The 25,806-nt window shown below is 54.1% G+C and overlaps 1 protein-coding gene across 1 annotated transcript in view; it reads left to right on the forward strand.

The window, feature by feature from the left end:
* The window catches only part of DPH6 (diphthamine biosynthesis 6), an 89,919-nt gene that overhangs the window by 29,918 nt on the left and 34,195 nt on the right, over positions 1 to 25,806 (forward strand). Inside the window, exons 4-7 of the mRNA XM_038741093.1 lie at positions 18,432 to 18,505; positions 20,574 to 20,692; positions 23,880 to 23,941; positions 25,135 to 25,229. Coding sequence (XP_038597021.1) covers positions 18,432 to 18,505; positions 20,574 to 20,692; positions 23,880 to 23,941; positions 25,135 to 25,229 — 350 coding nt within the window. The remainder of the gene's footprint in view (positions 1 to 18,431; positions 18,506 to 20,573; positions 20,693 to 23,879; positions 23,942 to 25,134; positions 25,230 to 25,806) is intronic.

Genomic DNA, 25,806 nt, shown 5'->3' on the forward strand with positions numbered 1-25,806 from the left:
AAAAGAAACCATGTGGATCGTCTACTCAACCAAAAACACATCCCCAGGCCTGTCGCCCTGCCCACCCCACGGGCCCACCCACCCTAGAGACCGTGGTGGGGTGGGGCTCCATGGAGGGAGGGAGGGAGACCCCAAGAAGCCGCCTCCCTCACGGGCCTGGCAGTGAGTTCTGCACTCGCGTCCCGGGCGAGGACTTCCCCCCTCCGTTTAGTCTTTGGCCCTGTCTGGTTTACAATATTCCCATTTAAATGCAGATTTTGATTTTCCATCGGGGACTAGCCGGAATGCCGCCCTATTACACCGCTAAAAGAATAATCCACTTTAGCACAACATGGTCTCCCTGAAGGGATGGTCTCTCCCAGGCCTAAGGTATTATTTTTCTCAGAATGATATTACCATTCATGAGGTAGTGATTTTATCTCGATTTGAAAGATGTTTTGTTCTGGCAGTAAAAGGGATTAGGGAAATGCCTGTTGTCTCCTGTTGCTGGGAAAATCCACCCTACCGTGTTCAAGATTAGGTAGGATGGTTTTCCAAGTGTTAGTTAGAGGTGGGGAGGGGGATGTTGGGGGGATTTATATTTTTCGAGGAAGAAAACCCTCCAGGCCCAGCGCGGTGGGCCGGGCTCGAGCATCTGCTGAGCTCCCGGCTGAGGGGAGCGGGGTGGCCCGGGCAGGTGCTCCCCACGTCACCCGCGGCGGGGCCGGGGTCTCCCTGCTCCCACACCCCAGCGCAGCGACCTGCAGCGACTAGAGGGGGCAAGTCAATCAATCAATCAATCAATCGTATTTATTGAGCGCTTACTGGGTGCAGAGCACTGTACTAAGCGCTTGGGAAGTACAAGTTGGCAACATATAGAGACAGTCCCTACCCAACAGTGGGCTCACAGTCTAAAAGAGTCTCCGCCCGGAAGCCGTTCAGGCCCCTCGGCCTGCCCCGTCCGGTACCAGCCCCGAAAGGCGGGAGTCCTGTGACCGGCCCGGCCCCGAGTCGTCACCAGTGGTATTTATTGAGCGCTTATTATTTGCGCAGCAAGCAAGCAAGTGCTTGGGAGAGTGTGGTACAATCCATGCCCAAGATGAGCTCACAGCCCATAACGACTTACGGTTCTACAGTTCCAGGACGGCAAGTCGCCACGGAGGCTGAGAGCACCGTTAGCCCCCGGGACGGCCCCCCCGGGGACCCTCCTGCTCACGTGTTGCATGTGGACCCCGGGCCATCCCTACGGGGCAGGGGGGCAGTTCCCCCCGGTCAGAAACCAGACGGCGCCACCCCTTCCCTGGACACCAGCCCCCCGCTCTCCCCGGGCATAGGGGCGACGGCCACAGGAAGACGTGTCCGGGAGGCTGGAAGCGCGCGCCTGCGAGCCCCGGGGAGAGGGGTTGCCCCCCTGCCAGCGTTCAGCCCTTAAGATGCCTAATTAACGATTAATTAAAGCACCCTGGGTAGTGCGCTCTTAATTGCGAGGCCAAAAAAAAAAAAAAAAGGACCGGCAAATTGATTTAGGTAATCCTGAAGCGTGTTTAATTAACAGATGTGCATTTTTAATGAGTGCTCACTTTATTTTAGAAGCTCTCAATTTTTAACTTTGTGTGTGTGTGTGTGTGTGTGTGTGTTTCTTAAACAGAACGACATGGTTGTCATTAGCAATCTTAGATGCTGGCGTTCCTGGAAGCATTCACACATCTGCTCTTGAAATTCAAAAATAAGATAGCTGGCTGACGGAGCCCCCGCCCAGACTTTGGAAGGCAAGGAGAGATGTATGCCTCCTGGGGAGAAGCCTGCGCTGGCCGTGGCGGCGGCGGGGACCGGGCTTTCCGCGCCGTCCCCCCCCAAGAAGAGGACCTGGGGCCATCATCGAGGGGGACGACGGGTCCCGGGGAGACAAACGCCGAGTCCTCGGGAGGGATCGTCAGTCAGTTAGTCGACGGTATTTATTGAGCGCCTTCTGTGCGCAGAGTACTTTACTAAGAGCTGGGGAGAGTACAATAAAACAGGCCCATTCTTTGCCCACAGTGAGCTTACAGTCTAGAGGACCCCGATCCCAGGGCCCGAGGGCCCAGGCAGGCGTCTCGGTGGTCCGACAGGGCACAGAGTAACCCGGCTCCGGCTCCATCCGTGCCATCCTCCGCCCACTGGGAATTCCCAGCCGCTGGTGCCCCAGTGGGGGAGAGAGAGCTGCCCGTCTCTGGGGACGCTGCCAGTGGGGACAAGCCCTTTAGAGTGAGCAGGTGAACCTGGGCCCTCTGGTGCTTTCCATTTTTTTTAATAATAACAATAATAATAATAATGATGATGGCATTTTGTTAAGCGCTTACTACGTGCCGAGCACTGTTCTAAACGCCGGGGTAGTTACAAAGTAATCAAGTCATCCCACACGGGGCTCACAGTCTTAATCCCGATTTTACAGAGGCACAGAGAAGCCAAGTGACTTGCCCAGAGTCACACAGCTGGTCAGTGACGGAGCCGGGATTAGAACCTACGACTTCTGACTCCCAAGGCCGTGTCCTTAAGCACTTACTGTGTGCCAGGCTCTGCACTGAGCACTGTCCGTTGTCTCTGTTGGCAGCTGACGCTCACGACCATGCTAGTTGTCACTGTGGTCTTTGATCTGTGCTCACTTTTTTTTTTTTACAGTATTAAGCGCTTGCTAGGTGCCAGGCACTGTAATAAGTGCTGGGGTATTTTTTTTATGGTATTTGTTAAGCACTTGCTAGGTGCCAGGCGCTGTAATAAGCGCTGGGGTAGATCCAAGCTAATCAGGCTGTTTACAGCTGAGGTAACTGAGGCACAGAGAAGTGAAGTGATTTGCCCAAGGCCACGCAACAGCCAAGTTTTGGAGCCAAGATTAGAACCCAGGTCCTTCTGACTCCCGGGCCTGTGCTTTCTCCACTGAGCCACGCTGCTTCTCAGCATGCATCATGCTTGTCGCTGGGCACTGTGCCCATTTGGGTAGATTCGAGACAATCAGGTTGGGCACAGTCCCTGTTCCACCCAGGGCTCCCCTTCTAAAGGGGACAAAGAACTGGTATGGGACCACCAGTTTACAGCTGAGAAGTGAAATAATAATAATAATAATAATAATAATAATAATAATGGCATTTGTTAAGCGCTTACTATGTGCAAAGCACTCTTCTAAGCACTGGGGCGGATACAAGGTGATCAGGTTGTCCCACGTGGGGCCCCCAGTCTTAATCCCCATTTTACAGATGAGGTAGCTGAGGCTCAGAGAAGCTAAGTGACTTGCCCAGGGTCCCACAGCAGACATGTGGCGGAGCCAGGATTCGAACCCGTGACCTCTGACTCCAAAGCCCGGGCTCTTTCCACTGAGCCACGCTGCTTCTCTGGCTTGTCCAAAATCGCACAGCAGGCAGGGGACACAGCCTGGATTGGATCTTGGGCCTTGCACAGGTTGGGGCGAGGTCTCCCTTTTGCCCCTCGGTTTTTCAGCGTCCCGCCCGGAATGTAATAATAATAATAATAATAGCATTTATTAAGCGCTTACTATGTGCAAAGCACTGTTCTAAGCACTGGGGGGGATACAAGGTGATCAGATTGTCCCACAGGGGGCTCACAGTCTTCCTCCCCATTTTACAGATGAGGTAACTGAGGGCCAGAGAAGTGAAGCATATGTAGATGATAGAGAGATAGAGAGATAGTTAGATAGATAGATAGATAGATAGATGAGAGAGAGAAGCAGCGTGGCTCAGTGGAAAGAGCCCGGGCTTTGGAGTCAGAGGTCATGGGTTCAAATCCCAGCTCTCCCAATTGTCAACTGTGTGACTTTGGGCAAGTCACTTCACTGGGCCTCAGTTACCTCATCTGTAAAATGGCGATTAAGACTGTGAGCCCCCCCCCCCCCCCCACCGTGGGACAACCTGATCACCTTGTAACCTCCCCAGCGCTTAGAACAGTGCTTTGCACATAGTAAGTGCTTAATAAATGCCATTATTATTAGTGGATAGAGCCCAAGCCTGGAAGTCAGAGGACTTCTAGACTGTGAGCCCACTGTTGGGTAGGGACTGTCTCTATATGTTGCCAATTTGTACTTCCCAAGCGCTTAGTACAGTGCTCTGCACACAGGAAGCGCTCAATAAATACGATTGATGATGATGATGATGAAGTGACTTGCTCAAAGTCACCCAGCTGACAATTGGCAGAGCCGGGATTTGAACCCGTGACCCCTGACTCCAAAGCCCGGGCTCTTTCCACTGAGCCACCCCGCTTCTCTGCAGTGTGCTTTGTGGTAGGAAATGGGAGACGAGGCGTTGTTCGGCGGACACGTCGCTTTCACTTCCCTGGGTGCAGAGGTCCCGCCTGGGGCCACAGGTGCACCTTTTTCAGGGCTCTCATCCAAAATAAGATTCATTAAAAAGGCAATTAAAACAATCTTTTCTTAATGATTGCTCGAGTGATTGTTTTGGAATTGGCTCATTACAGTCAGGAAGCAGCCAGCCGTGGGCCCCGACCCGACAACGAACATGGCGCGGGAGTGCCAGAGCGCCAGATCATGGGAGCGTGGGATCATGACTGAGCCCCTTCCTTCCTCTCCCCCTCGTCCCCCTCTCCATCCCCATCTTACCTCCTTCCCTTCCCCACAGCACCTGTATATATGTATATATGTTTGTACATATTTATTACTTTATTTATTTATTTTACTTGTACATATCTATTCTATTTTATTTTGGTAGTATGTGTGGTTTTGTTCTCTGTCTCCCCCTTTTAGACTGTGAGCCCACTGTTGGGTAGGGACTGTCTCTATATGTTGCCCATTTGTACTTCCCAAGCACTTAGTACAGTGCTCTGCACATAGTAAGCACTCAATAAATACGATTGATTGATTGATTGATTGATCATGAGAATGTGGGCCCGTGGGAGCGGGAGGCGTCTGCGTTTTGGAGCCACTCCTGCGCCGTCATTCCCCTAAGCAGCTGCCTGTCTTCCTCATTGGCCTTCTCTTCCTCCTCCTCCTTCTCCGGCTTTCCCAAGGAGGCCCAGCAAGTGACCTCGTGTAGCACCGGCGATTCAGTTAATAATAATGGTGCCGATGGCATTTGTAGGGTGCTTACGCTGTGTCAAGCACCGCCCTCAGCACCGGGGCATATTCGGGCTCATCGGATCTGACCCAGTCCCCGACCCGCCGGGGCTCACGGGCTGAGAGAGCGGGGGGCGGGACCCCTGCCCCCATTTTCCGGGTGAGAACACCAAGGCTTAGGCAGTGAGAAGGGTCAATCAATCAATCGTATTTATTGAGCACTTACTGCGTGCAGAGCACTGGACTAAGCGCTTGGGAAGTACAAGTTGGCAACATATAAAGACAGTCCCTACCCAACAGCGGGCTCACAGTCTAGAGTCCAGCGACTCCCTGAGGTTCCCGGTAGCCTTCATGGACCGTGGCCTTGGGACTGCGGCCTCAGCAAGCCCAACGGTGGGGCTCATCGGGGGGGCCTCACACGCTCACATCAGAGCTGGAGACCCCAACGAAAACCTCAGCTCGGGGCCTGGAGAGGCAGAGAGGCCCCAGAGATCTTTCAGTCGGTGGTTCAGCCTCCCCGCAGTGCCTGGGGGCACCCAACAAGCCGTCCTTGTGATCCTGTTTCCTGGGATGGCAGCTGTTCTCTTCAAAGTATCCAGTTCCACAGTCCTGACAGCCATGGGCACCCCCCTGCCCTCGACCCCCCACAGGGGCCCATGGGTGTGGCCCCATGAGCGGGGCCTCCGCTCCAGCCTCTCTGAGTGGTTCTTTCCCGGAATACCTTTCGTGTCTGGTCCCGGGAAAGCGCCCCACCACCACCCAGTCAGCTACGAGGATCCCCGCTTTTGTTTAGTCTAGACGGCCGCCCCCGCCTACCGAGCCGACCCACGGGGAGCGGCTCATCCCCAGGCTATGCCGGCCAGCAGCGAGATCCACCGTCCAGGCTGGGGCTCCGCTCCCGGGGCTCACTGAGGTCTTACTCAGGGCCCCTGAGTGACGATCGACCCCGGAAGGACCTGGAGCGAGGCCATTTCTCCTCACGTGTCCCACACGGCGTGGTTGTAATCATCGTCGTCACTGTGATATTTGTGTGGTGTGGTTTGCGTAACTCAGTGCTAAGCGCCGGGCTAGATCCAAGACGATCAGGTCAGCCACGGTTTATGTCGCACCTGGGGCTTACCACCTGAAGGAGGAGAGCAGGTATCGGATCCCCATTTTGACAAAGGAGGAAACCGAGGCCCAGAGAAGTTGAGCCTTGCCCACAGTCCCCCAGCAGGCCGTTGGTGGAGCCGGGACTCGATCCTGGGCCTCCTGACCCCCCGGGACGGGCTGGCTCCCCCCCGGATCTACCCTTCCTTCCCCCACTACAGGACAGGAAGCGAGTCCCTGAGGCCCGTTGGGACTGCGCTCTGCCTGGGCCACCGTGGGCCATCTCAAGCCGTTCACTCGGCTCCTGCTCCTTTCAGCTGTTGTTAGGGCCTGGAGAGGTCTTGGGTGGGGGCGGTCCAGGAGGCCTCCAGTCCTGCCCGCTTCTCCTTTGTTCCCCGTCCTCCTGTGCCCCATTTACCCCCTGCTCTGACCAGGCAGGCGGGGAGCTTCCGAAGCCTCGGGAAGGGACCCACGGCGTTGACACCTCGCCCAGACCCTGCCCGGGCTCCCCCCGGGGGAGATAGCGGCTCAGAGGGAGCCCAGCTGGGCCGCCGTCCCCGGCAGCTGTTTGCACGTGGCAGCAAGCCCAGCGCCCCCAGATTCCCGCGATCCCCTGTCCTTGTTACACACCCCCACCGCCACACACACACCCCCCCACACACACACTCCCCAGTCACTCTCCCTCTGTGTCTCTCCCTCCCTCCCTCTCTGGCTGGCCGGCCCGCCGGCTGGGGAAATGTACGTTCTCACACCGACCACAAATGCTCACGAGTCAACAGCCTGCCCAGTCCCGCTGCGGGCTCCGTTCCTCCAGCGATCTCACCAGCGACTCTAGGTGCCACCAAGTGTCACCGTTCGTACGCGCAAACACCAAACTCGGGAAGTGTTATGCAGTCAGTCTGTTCCCAAGCCTGCTTCCGAGCGGCTTGGAAGTAGAAAAATCTTATTTTTATGCTGTCTGAGTACAGGAAGATGTCAAAATCAGTTTACAAGCCAAATAACTGTTGTCGTAAACACTGCGAGGAAGTCGGTGGTGTTTTAAATGTCATAGCAACACAGCGAGCGTTTGGAACACGTGTCCCGGCGAAAACGGCCTCCCAGCCCCCAAAAAGGAGCCCAGCGCCCGCCCGCCTCGTTGGTCCCCAGCCCCAGCTCTGCACCCTTTGGCCCTGTGCCTGCCTGTACAGGCCTGTGCCTGTACAGGCCAAGCATTTGGAGCACCGGTAGATGTTTTGGACGTGCAGCCTGCCGACTGAGACGAAAGTCTCTGGGCCTCACTCTCCCCATCTGTAAAATGGCAGTCGTGCTGCCCAACCGCTTTGGCTGTGGGCGCCGTAGGGACAGGGATTGTATCCAATCTGACAATCTTGTGTCTACCCCTTCGCCGAGCACAGAGCTTGGCACAGAATGAGCAGTAAATAAATATCATCATTCTTTCCACTTATCTGGAATCTGGTCGGGTGGGAGTGGCGTGCCTTTCTCAACCTGCCTGAAGTACAAGCTGGTTTGGGTGTAGCCAGCATCGGGGCCTGGGATATGGAGTCTCCTTTGCCACCTGGGATATGGAGTCTCCAGTGACTTTGAAGACCAACGCTCCCCCGGGCTGACGGCCCCTCCCTGGGGCCCCCGCCGCAGTCGGGATGGACCCCACTTGGTTTCTGGGGGGGCTGGGCTCAGCCATGACTGTGTTCACCCCAGCAACCTCCAACTTCCCAAACGTCCGTGTCCCCGCGCCCAAGCTGTCCTCGACGGGCCGTCTCTGTCCTCGTCATGTTGGAAGGCAGCCCTTCCGAGCTTCCCTTGCAGCTGGCCAGCTCCGCCTAACCCCCCGCACCCTTTTCCATGGAAGCATCATCTCGGCTGGGAACACTTGCAGGGGGACTGCCGGTGACCGACTGGCCCACTGTCACTCCCCAATCTGCTTAGCTAAAACCCAGGCCCCTTGGAGGCCGCCGGCCCCGAGTTTCCCGGGGTTCCGGCGGCCGGTTGAGGGGGAAGTGGCGGTGCTCGGCAGATGACCTTGGATCAGAGAGTCGGGACTGGAAACAAAGAGCAGCCAGACTCGGTTCCCCTGTGCTCCTCTGGACAGTCAGCCGTTCTCCCCAGCCCCTTCTCCTGCGTTTGCCCGCTGTGCTCGGTTGTCAGCAGAGACGTCTCCCAAGGCCCGACCGTCATGGTGTCTCTGTGCTGGGGTGCCGAGAGCCCGCTGCTGCCCTTTGGAAGGGGGTAATCACAATCATAGTAATTGTGGCATTTGCTAAACGCTCACTGTGGGCCAGGCGCTGGTCTAAACGCTGGGTGGATACAAGCAAATTGGGTCGAACGCAGTCCCACATGGGGCTTGCAGTCTTAAACTCATTTTGCAGCCGAGGTAACTGGGGCACAGAGAAATAAAGCAACTTGCCGGGGATCACACAACAGACATGTGGTAGAGGCGGGATTAGAAGTCAGGTCCTTCGGCCTCCCAGTCCCGGGCTCTATCCCCTAGACTATGCTACGTCTCCTTGGGTCAGGCAGGAATCATTCCATCCCTCCCACCCTCCGCCGGGATGTGATTGGGGCTTCCGCACTCTGTTCCCTCCTGAAAGGCCCAGTGGTCCAGTCAGGAGAAATTAGAAAGCCAGGGAATTCCTCCTGGTCATCCCGGCACGTTTTCCAGGGATGACAGGCATCAGGGGTGGCCCCTCGGGCCTTTTCCCAAATTGGTCGTGGCGGACGGCAGGCAGCGTCTCTCCCAAGACAGGGCCGGATGGCCTGGGCGGGAGGGCGGGTGGAAGGCTCCCTTCCCGGCTGCTCCGTAACCTTTCCCCATAATGCAATATCATCTGAATGTCTTAACTTGGCTCGGCTCTCCCCGGCCCGAGGATGCCTAAGGCTGCCGTTTCTTCGAGTTGCTGATAATTTTTTATCTGATTAACTGACACATTTAGTTGAAATCAGACACAGCCCTTAGGCTGGGCATGGATTTAATTTAAAAAGTATCAAAGGTTTGCACTGTGTGCTGTTTAATCACCGTGTTTATCAGGCAAAGAAAAATTACCGGCAGGACCATGGGGAGAGGGTTATCTTAAGGAGCAGTAGCTTGGGAAATTGATAATAGCTACAAGGTAATTTACTGCTAACTTTTACATTCATTAATATAACATTTCCCGCTAATAATTACAGTGCATGTAATATACTAATTAAATTGAAAGCATCATCGCTAATTTTCTCCTTGCTGAGCCCCGAGATAGTTGGAGAAAGAAGTCGGGGTGGGGAAATGGAAGAAAACACGCCCGGTGGTTCATTCATTCAGTCGTATTTGTTGAGCGCTTACCGTGCGCAGAGCACTGTACTAAGCGCTCGGGAAGTACAAGTTGGCAACGTATAGAGATGGTCCCTGCCCAACAGCGGTTCCGTTTCCAACAGATGTCTGGACGGTTCTGGAAGCATCCGGGCGGGCCGAGCCCCCAAGGGACCCCGGGCCGGTGGAAAAGCTCCCCCGGCCCCCCGGCCCGGTACTCTGACAGAGACGCCGGGCTGCCCCAGGCCCGACGGCCTTGGATGTGCCAGGCTGGAAGGCGGGAACAGTGCCTGGCACATAGTAAGTGCTTAGCAAATACCGTCATTATTATTCCAGGCGTTCGAGAGAGCCCGCTTTCTCCAGGCCAGGGGGCACAGGGCAGGCCCGAACCGGGGTGGGCTTCAGCGGCGAGGCAGTGGGTCGGCTCGAGCGATTGCGCTGGCCCCCCATCCTCCTGCTGCTCCTCCGAAATAATAACAATAATGGTGGCATTTATTAACCGCTTACTACGTGCAAAGCACAGTTCTAAGCGCTGGGGAGTCTACAGGTGATCAGGTTGCCCCACTGGGGGCTCACAGTCTTCATCTCCATTTTACAGATGAGGTAACTGAGGCCCAGAGAAGTGAAGTGACTTGCCCAGAGTCACCCAGCTGACAACTGGCGGAGCCGGGATTTGAACCCCTAACCTCTGACTTCGAAGCCCAGGCTCTTTCCACTGAGCCACGCCGCTTCTCTGCTGCTGCTGCTGCTTCCTTGTCGAGTGACTGTGAGCCCACTGTTGGGTAGGGACTGGCTCTATATGTTGCCAATTTGTACTTCCCAAGAGCTTAGTACAGTGCTCTGCACATAGTAAGCGCTCAATAAATACGATTGATGATGATGATGAGTGGGAGAAAGAATAGTGGGCTCTTGCCCAGAGTGACCATTGCCCAGGGCCCGTGCCTTCTTGGAGGTCAGATTCAGTTGGGGTGAGGTGGGAGGGGGGAGATGGTGCAAATCGAAGCCCCCACAAAAGGTGCCAAGATTTTTTATGAAGCACACAATAAATGTTCCGCTCTGATATATCACTTGGGTATAATTGTACATTTTAATCCGGCAGTGAGCCTCTGGGGTTTTTTTTCCCCCCCTCTTTTTTTCATTAATGATATGCACGGGGAATAATAGAAGCTGGAATAATATAATCATTTCAGCTTGTGGGAAAAATAAAACCAATAATTAAGAAGTCTTATCTTTGTGTATACAATAAAAAATTATGCCGTTCCTAAGTATCTTTTATCGTGATTCATGAATAGATTTTGTTTGTTACAAGCCGGGGCTGTGTTCATTTTTAGAACCGTAACATTTCAACAGTTTCCAGGGGGCGGAGGGGGGAAAACGCTTCAAAAATGTTATAAAAATCTCTAGTTTTAATAGCCCGGATTCCGCACATCTGGAGTTGGTCCTCCTCGGGACCTCCCGGCCGGAGTCAGAGACCAGGGGAGCCAACCCTGGGAAGAAACCCGGGAAGAAACGAGTCGTTTCCATCCGCTCCCGAACCGTTGAGCGCGGCCCCGGAGGAGCGGCTGGGCCCCGGGATGCGGCGGGGGCTGGTGTCCGGCCGGGGGTGACTGACGGGGTTCTTCACCTTGACCCCTCGGACGGGTTTAACGGCCTGCAAGACGGCAGCTGAGTGAATGCCTTCCGTGGGGCCCGAGGATGATCCGGGAATTTCTAATTTCCCCTGGTTTCGGATTCACTGGTTCAGAAGTGAGCTTTCCGGGCTGCCCGGGAATCAGAACAGCTGAGCCGGCCTGAGCCGCCCATCCCTGGGAGCCACTGGGTACCACTGGCGTAGCCCTCTCCCCTGGGAATTTTTTTTCCCCATGCTTCGCCAGTGTTGTGCATACTGCCAGCCATTAATATGGGGAATGAATGATGGCATTTATTAAGCGCTTACTATGTGCCAAGCGCTGTTCTAAGCCCTGGGGAGGTTACAAGGTGATCAGGTTGTCTCACGGGGGGCTCACAGTCTTAATCCCTATTTTACAGATGAGGGAACTGAGGCCCAGAGAATAAGAATAATAATAATGATGGCATTTATTAAGCGCTTACTATGTGCCAAGCGCTGTTCTAAGCTCTGGGGAGGTTACAAGGTGATCAGGTTGTCTCACGGGGGGCTCACAGTCTTCATCCCCATTTTACAGATGAGGGAACTGAGGCCCAGAGAATAATAATAATGATGGCATTTATTAAGTGCTTACTATGTGCCAAGCGCTGTTCTAAGCGCTTGGGGAGGTTACAAGGTGATCAGGTTGTCTCACGGGGGGCTCACAGTCTTAATCCCCATTTTACAGATGAGGGAACTGAGGCCCAGAGAATAATAATAATGATGGCATTTATTAAGTGCTTACTATGTGCCAAGCGCTGTTCTAAGCGCTTGGGGAGGTTACAAGGTGATCAGGTTGTCTCACGGGGGGCTCACAGTCTTAATCGCCATTTTACAGATGAGGGAACTGAGGCCCAGAGAAGTGAAGTGACTTGCCCAAAGTCACACAGCTGACAATTGGCGGAGCCGGGATTTGAACCCCTGACCTCGGACTCCAAAGCCCGGCCTCTTTCCACTCTGTCACGCTGCTTCTCACAAGGGACTATGCCCGACTCAATTTGCTCGTATCCATCCCGGTGGTTATCATCATCAATCGTATTTATTGAGCGCTTACTATGTGCTACGGTGGTTATTATTACAGTGCCTGGCACGTAGCAAGCGCTTAACAAATACCATTATTATATAATAATTATTATAATAATGAATGCCAATGCTTCTGGGGCTACCCCCCGGATCCAACCCCACCAAAGGCAGTGTAGAAACAACACATTATTTCCTCTATACTGTAAACTTGTGATGGGCAAGGAAAGTGTCCACTAATTGTATTGTACTCTGTCAAGCGCTTAGTACGGCGTTCTGCTCATAGTAGGCACTTATTAAATATCACTGATGGATTGATTAGGGGCACCACCGCAGTCTTTGGGTCTCTCCCTAGACTGGGAGCTCATTGCGGCTAGGGACCGTGTCTACCATCCCGTGTTGTATTGTGCTTTGCACCCAATAAGCGCTCAATAAATACTATCGATTGATTAGTCGATAGTAGCTCTGCCCTCCAGCCACACAGAGCTCCCAGCTGGCCAGGCCGCTCAATCAGCCGGTCAATCAATCCCCAAGCCCTTCCTCGTTCCAGGCACCGCACCCAGCAAGCGGGCACCCGGTAGACCTGTCTCGTACTGTATGTGGCTTCTCACTCATTCATTGTCATATTTATTGAGCACTTACTGTGTGCAGAGCACCGTACCAAGCGCTTGGGGAGTACAGATCGGCAACATCTAGGGACGGTCCCTACCCGACAACGGGCTCGCAGTCTAGAAGGGGGAGGCAGACAACAACACAGAACACAAAGTCGACAGGTGTCCATACCATCAGAGAATACAGAGAAGCAGCGTGGCTCAGTGGAAAGAGCACGGGCTTTGGAGTCAGAGGTCACGGGTTCGAATTCCGACTCTGCCATATCTGCTGTGTGACCTTGTACAAGTCGCTTAGCTTCTCTGAGCCTCAGTTACCTCATCTGTAAACTGGGGATTAAGACCGTGAGCCCCACATGGGACAACCTGATCACCTTGTAACCTCCCCAGAGCTTAGAACAGTGCTCTGCACATAGTAAGCGCTTAATAAATGTCATTATTATTATTATTATCAGAATAAATAGGATTAGAGCTGTATAACCCGCGCTTCCACCCACTGGCTCCGCGGGGCACGACAAAGACGGCCTCAGGTGACGTAACAGATGTGACCAGTGGACCAGTAGCCAGGGCGAGTGCATGCGAGCCTCTGGTCCGGCCCCTTGTCGGTAGTTTAGACTGCTTCCAAAGGGGAAATGTGTCCTTGGCCGGCCGTGGCCAGAGAGGCCAGCGCACCACTCCCTGTCCCTGTAGCACGCGCCTGCAGCGAGGTCGTGCCCTGTCGCGCCCTTGTCTTGGTCGTTTTCTGTGACTCAAACCGTCTTCTCTTCTGCTGCTCCCTTTTACCATCTTCCTGAAGCCTCTGGCCTAGCGCAGCCCCCCAGTTCCAGGCTCTGACGGCCAGGCTGGGCTGGGCCCCGCTCTCTGTGACCCCCGTGGAGTGGGGACTGAGGAGGGAGGGCGGTCAAAAGTCCTGGTTAACCAAGAGTCAGCACCTCCAGCGGGGTCCGGAGGCTTCTAGTGAAGTGTCTCCAAAAGCTCCGGGTACTTCTGCACCGTGAACCCCGGCCCGGCTGCCGTTCTGAGGACCGTTCGTTGCTCGGATCAGGCTGCGGCCTTGTGCCGAAGCTGACGTTGTAGAGCGGCAGCCCAGTAAGCGTCAACCAACCGATCGACGGCATTTTCTCACGACTCTCACCTTCGAGGCACTTTTGGTCTCGTGTGACCCAGAGCGCTGTACTGAGCACTTGGGAGAGTACGATAGAGTTCATAGGCGTGATCCTTGCCGCTCAGGAGCTGACCGTCCACGTGTGCAAACACTGAATGTGTCCAGCCCTGCATCGATAAGCCTTTTCGGTGACCTGCGCAACCGGGGATGTAATTCCCATCAATGGGGCATTTTTCAAGCAGGAACGGCAACCAGATGAGCCCGCTGTTGGGTAGGGACCGTCTCTATACGTTGGCAACTTGTACTTCCCAGGCGCTTAGTACAGTGCTCTGCACACAGTAAGCGCTCAATAAATGCGATGAATGAATGAATGAACCAGATATACTCTACGGTGTCCGGATGCAAAGATGTAGATGACGTTACGAGGCTCACGCAGACTCCCTTCTCCCGCCAAGGAATGCCGGGATGGGGAGAGTGGGGAGCTCCCCCGTTGTCTGGAGCAGAAGTTGTAGACCAGTGAATTTAGCAGAGAGTTTACGCTGATGGGGTCGGGGGAACGACCCGTCCAGGGGACGAGGTGGGCTGTAACCGTTGGAAGCGCATCCTCCGTGAAGCTCGGACCGCTGTGGGATGGAAAGGCGCCGGGCATCACCTCGGAAACAGAGGTGCCAAGACGTGTGACTTTCCTCCTGCGTCGTCGCCCACCCCTGCTCGCCCAGCCGTGGACGCCCCACCTCCGTGCGCCCCACACTGCACCACCATCTCTTCCTGGGGACGGAGTTAAAGTGTGAGGCTGATCTTGGGAACACCTCCATATGACTTACCCAGACTATCCGTGCTGGCGTTGCTTCCTGTGGGCAGCACTACTAACTTCTCTTTGGCTCAGCTGTGTGCGTGTGTTATGTGTGCGCGTGTGTGAGATGGGGGGAAGGAGGTGGGTGTGCGGGAAGGCAGGAGCCTGCCCTTCCGCGTGTAGCACGCGGATACGCTGCGTTCCCGAAGTGTTCTCTTTAGCAAATCAAACAGGAAGTTTCCATTGGAGTTTACGAAATGTGTTCTGGAAACACTTCTAAACAAATTAAAACGCGGCTGTCAAGCCAGCTGCTTGGAGCTGACTACTTCTTGAGCACTGCTTTATTCAGCTGACAGGGATCGCACCGTTCGGTGACATCATTTGATTTTCGCCAAAGGCCCCGCAGACGCAGGCCTCAAAACGTCAGTCTGTCTTATTAGCAAGAGAAATTTTCTCGGGAAACTTCGGGAAAGAGGCCGCCCGGGCCACCAAATCCGGAGCAGGTCTGTGATGCATTTCTTCTGCCGCGCTGATGATGGTGGAGCCGGAAGAGTGCGAAGTATACAAATCCTTGAGCCCTGTAGAGCGAGAATAAGCGGGAAGCAGTTCCAACCTGAATCTGTCGACGTTTCTTTGTTATTTAGTAGCCAGAGCAACTGTTCGCCCAGGTAATCGAAAGTAGAGGGGGCACACGCACTCTCACATACACACACACACACACATAATATCATTAATCATCATCATCATCATCAATCGTATTTATTGAGCGCTTACTATGTGCAAAGCACTGTTCTAAACACTGGGGAGGTTACAAGGTGATCAAGTTGTCCCCTGGGGGCTCACAGTCTTAATCCCCACTTTACAGATGAGGTAACTGAGGCCCAGAGAAGTTAAGTGACTTGTCCAAAGTCACACAGCTGACAATTGGCAGAGCCGGGATTTGAACCCAAGACTGTGAGCCCACTCTTTTAGACTGTGAGCCCACTGTTGGGTAGGGGCTGTCTCTATATGTTGCCAACTTGTACTTCCCAAGCGCTTAGTACAGTGCTCTGCACACAGTAAGCGCTCAATAAATACGATTGATGATGACCTCTGACTCCAAAGCCCGGGCTCTTTCCACTGAGCCACGCTGCTTCTCGACCTCGGCTGTCGACCGAATCTCGACCTTTCCATCGATTCTCCCTTCCCATAAATCATTTTGGTGCCTTTGCCTTCCCCACTTGATTGCAAGCTCCTTGAAGGCAGGGCTCGCATCTGCTAACTCCACTGGGCTCTCCCAAGTACCAGCACAGAGCATGATGTGGGGGTTCAGTCGATAAATGGTATTTTTTCAGCGCATGCTGTGCGCTTGAGAAAGCACAATTTATTAGAATTGGTAGGCCTGGTCCCTGCCCATAAGGAGCTTACAGTCCACGGGGAGAGTCAAGACATTCAACTCAGTTATAGCTGGAGAAAACAGTAGAAAATCAGCGTGGCTTAGTGGAAAGAGCCCGGGCTTGGGAGTCAGAGGTCGTGGGTTCTAATCCCGACTCTGCCATTTGTCGGCTGTGTGACTTTGGACAGGTCACTTCACTTCTCTGTGCCTCAGTTCCCTCATCTGTAAAATGGGGATTAAGACTGTGAGCCCCACGTGGGGGGGAACCTGATAACCTTGTATCCATCCCAGCATTTCGAACAGTGCTCGGCACATAGTAAGCGCTTAACAAATACCATCATTATTATTATGAGGGAAAGTGCTGAGGAGCACTGATAGGTCAACTGATCGCTCAATGATTGATTAATCATTGGTATTTATCAAGCGCTTACTGTGTGCAGAGAACTTTTTGAGCTGTTGGAGGGGACGGGCGTTGCCCGAAACACAGATGTTGTCCCGTAGCGCTTCTGTTTTCCCAGATGGGTTTCTTGGTGAGCAATCCAGCCTCACAGCGAACGAATGCATGACCAATTTTTAATTCTGCAGGGCTCAGTTTTTCCCTCATAAGCCGGAAGCTCAGGAGTGGGGCAGGGTGGAGTGGGGTGGGGCGGGTCGCTCTCCAAGATCTATCTGCCATGAAAGAAGGTCCCTGGTTAAATTGACACCTGATTGTCTTGCCTGGAGAGAATTTCTCCATACAGTTGGGTTGTTCTCCTCGCCACGCGCCCGACCGCACTGTTCGGTAGGGACTGTCTCTATATGTTGTCAACTTGTACTTCCCAGGCGCTTAGTACGGTGCTCTGCACACAGTAAGCGCTCAATAAATACGATTGATTAATTGATTTCCATCTCCCTCATCTTACCTCCTTCCCTTCCCCACAGCGCCTGTATATATGTATATATGTTTGTACATATTTATTACTCTATTTATTTACCTTACTTGTACATATCTATTCTATTTATTTTATTTTGTTAGTGTGTTTGGCTTTGTTCTCTGTCTCCCCCTTCTAGACTGTGAGCCCACTGTTGGGTAGGGACTGTCTCTATATGTTGTCAACTTGTACTTCCCAGGCGCTTAGTCCGGTGCTCTGCACACAGTAAGCGCTCAATAAATACGATTGATTGATTGATTTCCATCTCCCTCATCTTACCTCCTTCCCTTCCCCACAGCGCCTGTATATATGTATATATGTTTGTACATATTTATTACTCTATTTATTTACCTTACTTGTACATATCTATTCTATTTATTTTATTTTGTTAATATGTTTGGTTTTGTTCTCTGTCTCCCCCTTCTAGACTGTGAGCCCACTGTTGGGTAGGGATGTCTCTATATGTTGCCAACTTGGACTTCCCAAGCGCTTAGTACAGTGCTGTGCACACAGTAAGCGCTCAATAAATACGATTGATTGATTGATTGACCGGCCATCAGCCCCAGCGAGCCCGCTGGGCGACTGCGGACTGGTAGAGGCCGCCGCTGGCCACGAGGCTCGGTGGGTGGCAAACCCGGATGGAGTGTCAATGGTGATTGGCATCCTGCCATCTTATGTCCCACCCACCGTCCTCCCCCACATATATAGCCCTGACGGGGTGCTCTCCGGGAAGCACGCATGGCTCTCCCGACTCGGTTTCTCGGGAGCTGTCCTCTCTATTCCCCGGGCACCTCCCCTTCCCCCATCGCATCGCCTCCCTTCCTTTCCATTTTGGCGCAGGCCATTCGATCCAAACGGCTACGCCACCCGTGCCTATCTGGGGACCTGATTGATTTGGTCTTATTTTTTTGTAGCTCCGAGCCCCGTATCATCTGCAAATTTGATCACTGTTGAATTTACGTTCCCCTTCGGGTCTCTAATGAGCGAGCTGGATCCTCGGGGGGACTCTGGGAAACCCGCTCAGTTGCGGCCTACTAGCAATAAGTCACCGCTTCCCCCGTGCGCCGGCCAAGCCCAGATCCACCTTCCTGTGCTCTCAGCCAGATGATGCCTCTCCCGTCCCACCCCGGTGCCATATCAGACATGGTGTTCCACCATGTCGGAGACGGTGTTTGCCACCCAGATTAGCGGGTGCCACTCTGTTCTTCGGCCCTCCTGGGCCGGAATGAGCATCGGCACAAACGCCGCGGCGAGAGACCAGACAGCCCTGTCGGCCTCCGCGGAGGGGGCACGTCCTGGAACTAGCCAGGCCTCAGTTGTGGAGTCGGAGACTACGCTCTGGGGTATGGCTTTGCCTTCCACTTCTCCGACCCAATAGAGGCACAATCCCTGGTCATCGGCAATAGGAGTGTTCTGGGGGAGCAGGGCTCCTCTTTGGCCTACCCCGGGGGCCTCAGGTTGAAGGGAAATCCATAAGTTACCCTCAGTCTGGGTCCCGGGGGGCTGTTCGGCTCCAGACAGGAGGGCGGACTTGCACTCCCAATCTCCTCCTCATTTTGTCTTCCAGGAGGAGGAAGACATCGAGGGCGTGGCGGTCGGGGCCATCCTGTCTGACTACCAGCGCGTCCGAGTGGAGAATGTGTAAGAAAATCGCACTCGCCAGGTTGTCTTTTGGGAAAATAGCATCACCAGGCACACGCATGCACATGCATGCATGCACATACCTGTGAATTCACTCCAAACCACAAGAGGGTTTGTGTGTGACGGTGCCCAGATGCTCAGCAGCTGCTCCGGCCCACCCCCGTAACCCCCCCAAAACCCGGGTACTGGGCAGCAGGCCAGTCCCGTGTCCACGCCACCCGTGGTGGGGAATGTGCCAGTCCCGTGTCCATTACACCCGGCTCCCCCAGGCTGGTGAACATGCCAGTCCCATGCCCATCATGCTTGGCCCTCCCATAATAATAATAATAATAATAATAATGGTATTAAGCGCTTACTACATGCAAAGCACTGTTCTAAGTGCTGGGGAGGTTACAGGGTGATCAGGTTATCCCACGGGGGGCTCACAGTCTTAATCCCCATTTTACAGATGAGGGAACTGAGGCCCAGAGACGTTAAAAGTGACTTGCCGAAAGTCACACAACTGACAATTGGCAGAGCCGGGATTTGAACCCATGCCCTCTGACCCCAAAGCCCATGCTAGGGAACGTGCCAATCCTGGGTCCACGACACCCAATACTTCTCTCTACCTCCCTGGTGCCAGGGAAATTAACCGATCAATCATATTTTTTGAGCGCTTGCTGTGTACAGAGCATTCACTCATTCATTCATTCAGTCGTATTTATTGAGCGCTTACTGTGCAGAGCACGGTATACTAAGCACTTGGGAGAGTACAGTGTAACGGACGCATTCCCGCCAACAATGGGCTTACAGTCTAGAGGGGGAGGCAGACGTTAGTATAGCTAAATAAATTATGGATATGTATGTAAGTGCTGAGAGGCTGGGAAGGGGAATGAGTAAAGGGCAAGTCAGAGCAATACAGAAGGGAGTGGGAGAAGAGGAAAGGAGGGCTTAGGTAAGGCGTCTTGAAGGAGGTGGGCCTTCACTGAGGCTTTGAAAAGTGTGTGGAGAGTAATTGTCTGTCAGATATGAAGAGTGAGGGCGTTCCAGGCCAGAGGAAGGACGTGGGAGAGAGGTCAATGGCGAGGTAGACAAGATTGAGATAGAACGAGTGGGAAATGGATGACCCATAATAAGCTATTCCAACAGCGGTGAAGTGGAAGTGAGATTTTCCATCTGTTGAGTTGTCCTACTCCGTCGAACCCACTTCTCCTACCTCCCCCGCCTTGCCAGGGTGACAGGAGGCAGGGAGAGACATTGCCTGGGCTTTTTCAGAGCGTCGGCCCACGGGGCGAGAGCAGATCCCCTTCCCACGCCCCTGCCTGTGCCCCTGCCTTGCCCTGCCCTTCCCTGCCACAAGCGCTTTCCTGGGAGCTGAGTATTGGCACACCTGGACTCTGCCCGTGTCCCCGAGCCGGCTGCCCCGGGGAAACCCCCCACTGAACCTGGGGTTGGATGGTTGGCCCTCGCTGAAGTGGATGGGTTTGGGTCGGGCTGTTCCTGGGGACTTCAGGTTCCCAGACGGCCGCCCCATGGCCCAGGTCTGCCCACCCATCCATCTGTCTCTGCTTAAGAGCCACCCTCTATGGACCCCTTTTAGACTGTGAGCCCACTGTTGGGCAGGGACTGTCTCTATATGTTGCCAATTTGTACTTCCCAAGCGCTTAGTACAGTGCTCTGCACACAGTAAGCGCTCAATAAATACGATTGATGATGATGACCCCTGCCCATCCTCCTGCCCTCCAGCTGTCTGGCCAGTGGCGACTCAACTGGGTCCGGCCTTCCCCCGGGGCCAGATCTCGGGTTCGGATCGTGATTCCCACCGTCCGGGGCGCCGTAGCCGTGCCTGCCAAAGATCTCTCCAGCCTGTGGGCCCTCCGAGGGCCCAGGGTGGTCCCGGAGGGAGAGGTGTCTCCTGCCGGACGTCCAGCCCCGTTCCCTTAAGCAACTGCATCTGGAAATGCCTGCAGGGTCTCCCCTCTGGAGCGGGCCGAGAGCCGCCAGGCTGGGTGGCCGGTGCATTCTTGGAGGGTGGGCGCTCAGAGCACGGCCAACCTCTGCTCTGGCCTCGGCCCTCTCCTCCCTCCAGCTGCATGAGGCTCGGGCTTCAGCCCCTCGCTTACCTGTGGCGGCGAAACCAGCAAGATTTGCTTAGAGAAATGATCTCGTCGGGCATCCACGCCGTGGTCATCAAGGTGGCGGCTCTGGGTAGGTGATCAGATACCCCCGGCCCCCTCAGGAGCAAGCGTGGAGGAGCGAGAAACGGGGGGCTCAAAATCCACCGCCGCCCACCCGCAGGGGATGTTAGAGACGGCAGCAGAGGAGGGTCCCCACTGGGGCGTTGGTGGGCAGGTTGCGGGCGGGGGGGATGCGCGGAGACGAGGGGAAGGCGGGAAATTCAGCCCTGGGGCCATTTTTAAAAGCAATTAATAGAACCCCCAGTGAATGGATAATCGTTTTTCATGTTTTGTTGGGTTTTTTTTTCCCCTCCTCAGAAAGCAAAGACATGGAATTATTTTCCTTAATTAGGGTCTTTAGATTAAGTTCTGTTGATGGAGCCCTGGCTTGCTTTCTCCCTACCGCGGGCTCTGTTGTCATATCCCAGTAAGTGGGAGGTCGCTCCGTCTGCGGTGGGATCGGTGACACGTTCGCTGCGCTCTCCGAGGGCTGGGAAGATCGTGGGGGCCCGCAAGCCCGGTTTCTCCGCCTCGGCTGTAAATGGCGGGAGCGGGCTGACCCAGACCGAACCACAGAGCAGCCCTGCAGGCGGCCTTCGAAGGGGCAGCGGTTGGGGGGGTGGCAAAGTGGGAGGAGTGGGGGGAACGGATCTGGGAGATGTGTGGAGGAAGAGCAAGCAGTGGGATTGGGCAGGAGGTCTCGCCTGGGAGAGGGAATCAGCAAGGATGACCTTGAGGCAGGGTACTGGGACCTGATTATCTTGTGTCCACCCCTAACAATTAGTACAGTGCTTGGTACATAGTAAGTGCTTAACAAGTACCACAGTTATCATTTAGAGGGGAGGGGAAACGTTGGGGCTTGATGCTGGTTTCTTTCCTTCCCGATTTCTCCCCGGGATACCCAGACAGCATCAGGCTGGTTATCCCTGTGGGTCAATGGAGGAGAGTCAGGGGTGGTGGACAGTCTGTGCTGGGTCATTCATTCATTCATTCAATCGTATTTATTGAGCGCTTACTGTGTGCAGAGCACTGTACTAAGCGCTTGGGAAGTACAAGTTGGCAACATAGAGAAACAGTCCCTACCCAACAGCAGGCTCACAGTCTAGAAGGGAGAGACAGAGACCAAAACAAAACATATTAACAAAATAAAATAAATAGAATAAATATGTACAAATAAAATAAAGAGTAATAAATCCATACAAACATATATACATATATGTAGGTGCTGTGGGGAGAGGAAGGAGGTAAGTTGAGGGGGATGAGGAGGGGGAGAGGAAGGAGGGGGTTGTAGTCCCAGTAGTCTGGGGGACAACTGCTCACACACTAGGCTATGGGACCCCAGGGCCCGGGCTTGGGAGTCAGAGAACGTGGGTTCTGATCCCGGCTCCGCCACTTGTCTGCTTGTGTGTCTCTGGGCAAGCCACTTCACTTCTCTGGGCCTCAGTTACCTCATCTGGAAAATGGGGCTGAAGACTGGGAGCCCCATGTGGGATAACCTATTTTGTATCTACCCCAGTGGTTAGAACAGTGAGCCCTTCTTCTAGACTGTGAGCCCGCTGTTGGGTAGGGACCGTCTCTCTATGTTGCCAACTTGGACTTCCCAAGCGCTTAGTACCGTGCTCTGCACACAGTAAGCGCTCAATAAATGCGATTGAATGAATGAACAGTGCTTGGCACATTGTAAGTGCTTAACAAATGCCATCATTATCATTATTAGTCCTGGCCTCTCCGGGGTCATGGGGCGGTGGGGGCGGGGGGGGGGGGAGGCATTTGTACATATTTATTCTATTTATAGAATATTCTATTCTATATATTCTATATAAATAGTCTATTTATAGAATAAATAATAAATAAATAGGGTCACAGAAGGAAGAGTCAGGGATAGAGAGGGGAGAGTCAGGGGAACCGGATGGTCCGTGCCGGGTCACTGGAGAGAGTCGGGGGATGGAGAGGGGAGAGTTAGGGGTGTTGGGTGGAATGGGCTGAGTCCCTGGGGAGAGTAAGGGACGGAGAGGGGAAAGTCAGGGGTGTCAGAAGGTCAGGAATGGAGATGGGAGAGTCGGGAGTGTGGGATGATCAGTGCTGGGTCACCGGAGGGAGAGTCAGGGATGGAGAGGGGAGCGACAGGGTTGGTGAATGGTCCATTTTGGGTCTGGAGAGTCAGGGGTGTTGGATGATCCATTCCTAACCACGAGGGTGGTTGCCCAGGAGGGTGACCAGCACGCAGTTCCTCTTAGCATCCTGGTGGCCAGGTTGAAGGCCAAGCTGTGGGCCAGAAGGATGGGGCTGCCAAGCTTCTGAGGGGCCCCTGCCCCAGCAGCTCCCGTGCCCCTGCGGGACTCCTGGGCAGGGGCCTGCTCGCCTGGGACCGAGGGAGAGCGGTGTTTATTCTTTCCTTGTGGAAATGGCCCAAAAAAGGCAAACCCTCCCAAACAATATGTGTTCCTGGGGACACAGTGCACAGGAAACAGAGCCTATTTTTCACTAGAAGGGAAACCACTTGCCCAAAGGAATTAGGAAGCAGAATTCCAGCTAAACCTACTGTCTGGGATCAAACGATGTTCCATACACAGGAACCAGTTTTAGAGAAGGAGGAAGAGGAGGATGAGCAGGAGAAGCAGCGTGGCCTAGGGGAAAGAGCACGGGCCCGAGAGTCAGAGTATATGGGTTCTAGTCTGCTGTGTGGCCTTGGGCAATAATAATAATAATAATAGCATTTATTAAGCACTTACTATGTACAAAACACTGTTCTAAGCACTGGGGAGGTTACAAGGTGATCAGGTTGTCCCACAGGGGGCTCACAGTCTTAATCTGCATTTTACAGATGAGGTAACTGAGGCACAGAGAAGTTAAGTGACTTACCCAAAGTCACACAGCTGACAATTGGTGGAGCCGGGATTTGAACCCATGACCTCTGACTCCAGAGCCCGTGCTGTTTCCACTGAGCCACGCTGCTTCTCTTGCCTCAGTTCCCTCATCTGTAAAATGGGGATTAAGACTGTGAGCCCCATGCGGGACATGGACAATGTCCAACCTGATTTGCTTGAATCGACTCCAGCACTCAGTACGGTGCCTGGCACATAGTAAGAGCTTTACAAATATCACTTTAAAAATGATTTAACAAATATCATGTTTTTAAAAAGGAGAGGACCTTCCCCCTGTCCGTGGAGGGTTGCTCGCCCTGTCTTTCTCTAAAACAACCCCCCCATTCTTGGCAGGGTTAGACCCAGCCAAGCATCTCGGAAAATCGCTGGAACAACTGGAGCCGCATCTCTTGGAGGTGAGAATTACCTGCAGCAAGCACGACACCTGCCAGGCTTTGGACAGGATCCTAGGGGTGGAGAAACTGAGTCAGCGGCCGCCCCAAGCATGGTGTTCCCCTCACTGGGAAGACAGGGCAGCATACAGAGTGAGGGGACCGGGAGGGACAGCGGGGAAATGCATCTTTTCAGTCAGTCACGAAAAGCCGCTCGGGCCAAGGGAACCGGTCCAGAAGAGCAGCGTGGCTCAGTGGAAAGAGCCCGGGCTTGGGAGTCAGAGGTCATGGGTTCTAATCCCGGCTCCGCCACGTCTGCTGTGTGACCTTGGGCAAGTCACTTCACTTCTCTGAGCCTCAGTTACCTCATCTGTAAAATGGGGATTAAGACTGTGAGCCGCTCGTGGGACAACCTGATCACCTTGTAACCCCCCCAGCGCTTAGAACAGTGTTTTGCACATAGTAAGCGCTTAATAAATGCCATCACTATTATTATTATTATTCTCTGTGCCACAGTTCCCTCATCTGTAAAATGGGGATTAAGACTGTGAGCCCCACGGTGGACAACCTGATCACCTTGTATCCCCCCCCAGCGCTTAGAACAGTGCTTTGCACATAGTAAGCACTTAATAAATGCCACTCATCATTATTATTATTATTATTATTATTCTCTGTGCCACAGTTCCCTCATCTGTAAAATGGGGATTAAGACTGTGAGCCCCACGTTGGACAACCTGATCACCTTGTATCCCCCCCAGCGCTTAGTACAGTGCTTCGCACAAAGAAGACGCTTAACAAATGCCATCATTACTATTATTAAGAGGCACTGGGCCAGTGGAAGAATGACCCGGCTGGAGGAGTAAGGGGGTGAATATCGGGGCCAGACCCCACTGGCTTCCCGCTCCCCAGGGCAGAGCCACCGGGATGGACCCTTCTAGACTGTGAGCCCACTGTTGGGTAGGGACCGTCTCTGTATGTTGCCAACTTGTACTTCCCAAGTGCTTAGTACAGTGCTCTGCACACAGTAAGCGCTCAATAAATATGATTGATTGATTGATTGATTGACCCCAGACTCGCGGGCGGCGGGGGGCACACTGGTGAAGAGTTCGGACCCTGGCGCCCAGTCAGCCCCCGCAGACCCAGGGTTCGTGCCCGAAGAGGGGGTGAGGGGAGAGGGGCTTCCCCCAGCTATCCCTCCATCCCTGTTCCTCTCACAGCTGGAGGAGCAGTACGGAGTCCACCCCTGCGGGGAGGGCGGAGAATATGAGACCTTCACACTGGACTGCCCCCTCTTCAAAAAGAAAGTGGTCGTGTAAGATATCACCAGGGCACACTCCTTTCCCCGGCCCCCGAGCCCACGGGACCCCGGCTGGGTCTGAGAGGGCGGTGCCCGGGCCTGGTGTGGGAGGGGGCGGGAGGCAGGGGCCCAGGGAGGAGCCGGGTTGCAGGGGGAAAGCCCCTCAAAGCATTTTGGACTGCTTTAAGACCAGCCCGAAGACATTCCTCTGTCGTCGGTCGTTCAGCAGTTCTCTCCGCGGGGAGCTTACGGTCTACTGAGAAAACAGCCAGAGCTAGAGCTCAGAGGAAGGGGTACACCAATAGCAGAATCGAGGGGGAATCAAAGGGGGCTGGAAACCGGGAAAATTCAGCCCAGGAGGCCTCCTGAAGGAGTTGGGATTCCAGGAGAGCCCTGAAGACGAGGGGAGGAGCAGTCCACCAGATGGGACGGGGAAGGCGTGAGCCAGGTCTGATGGTGGGAGAGACGTGAGTGAGGCACAGTGAGCAGGCTCCCCGGAGAGGAGGGAAGAGTGCGAGCTGGGGTGGAGTGGGAGAGGAGAGGGGCAGCACACAGAGAGAGAAAGCCAATGGAGGGCTTCGGTAGTGTCAGC

Source organism: Tachyglossus aculeatus, assembly GCF_015852505.1.
Source record: "Tachyglossus aculeatus isolate mTacAcu1 chromosome 12 unlocalized genomic scaffold, mTacAcu1.pri SUPER_6_unloc_1, whole genome shotgun sequence".
Classification (NCBI taxonomy): Eukaryota; Metazoa; Chordata; class Mammalia; order Monotremata; family Tachyglossidae; genus Tachyglossus; species Tachyglossus aculeatus.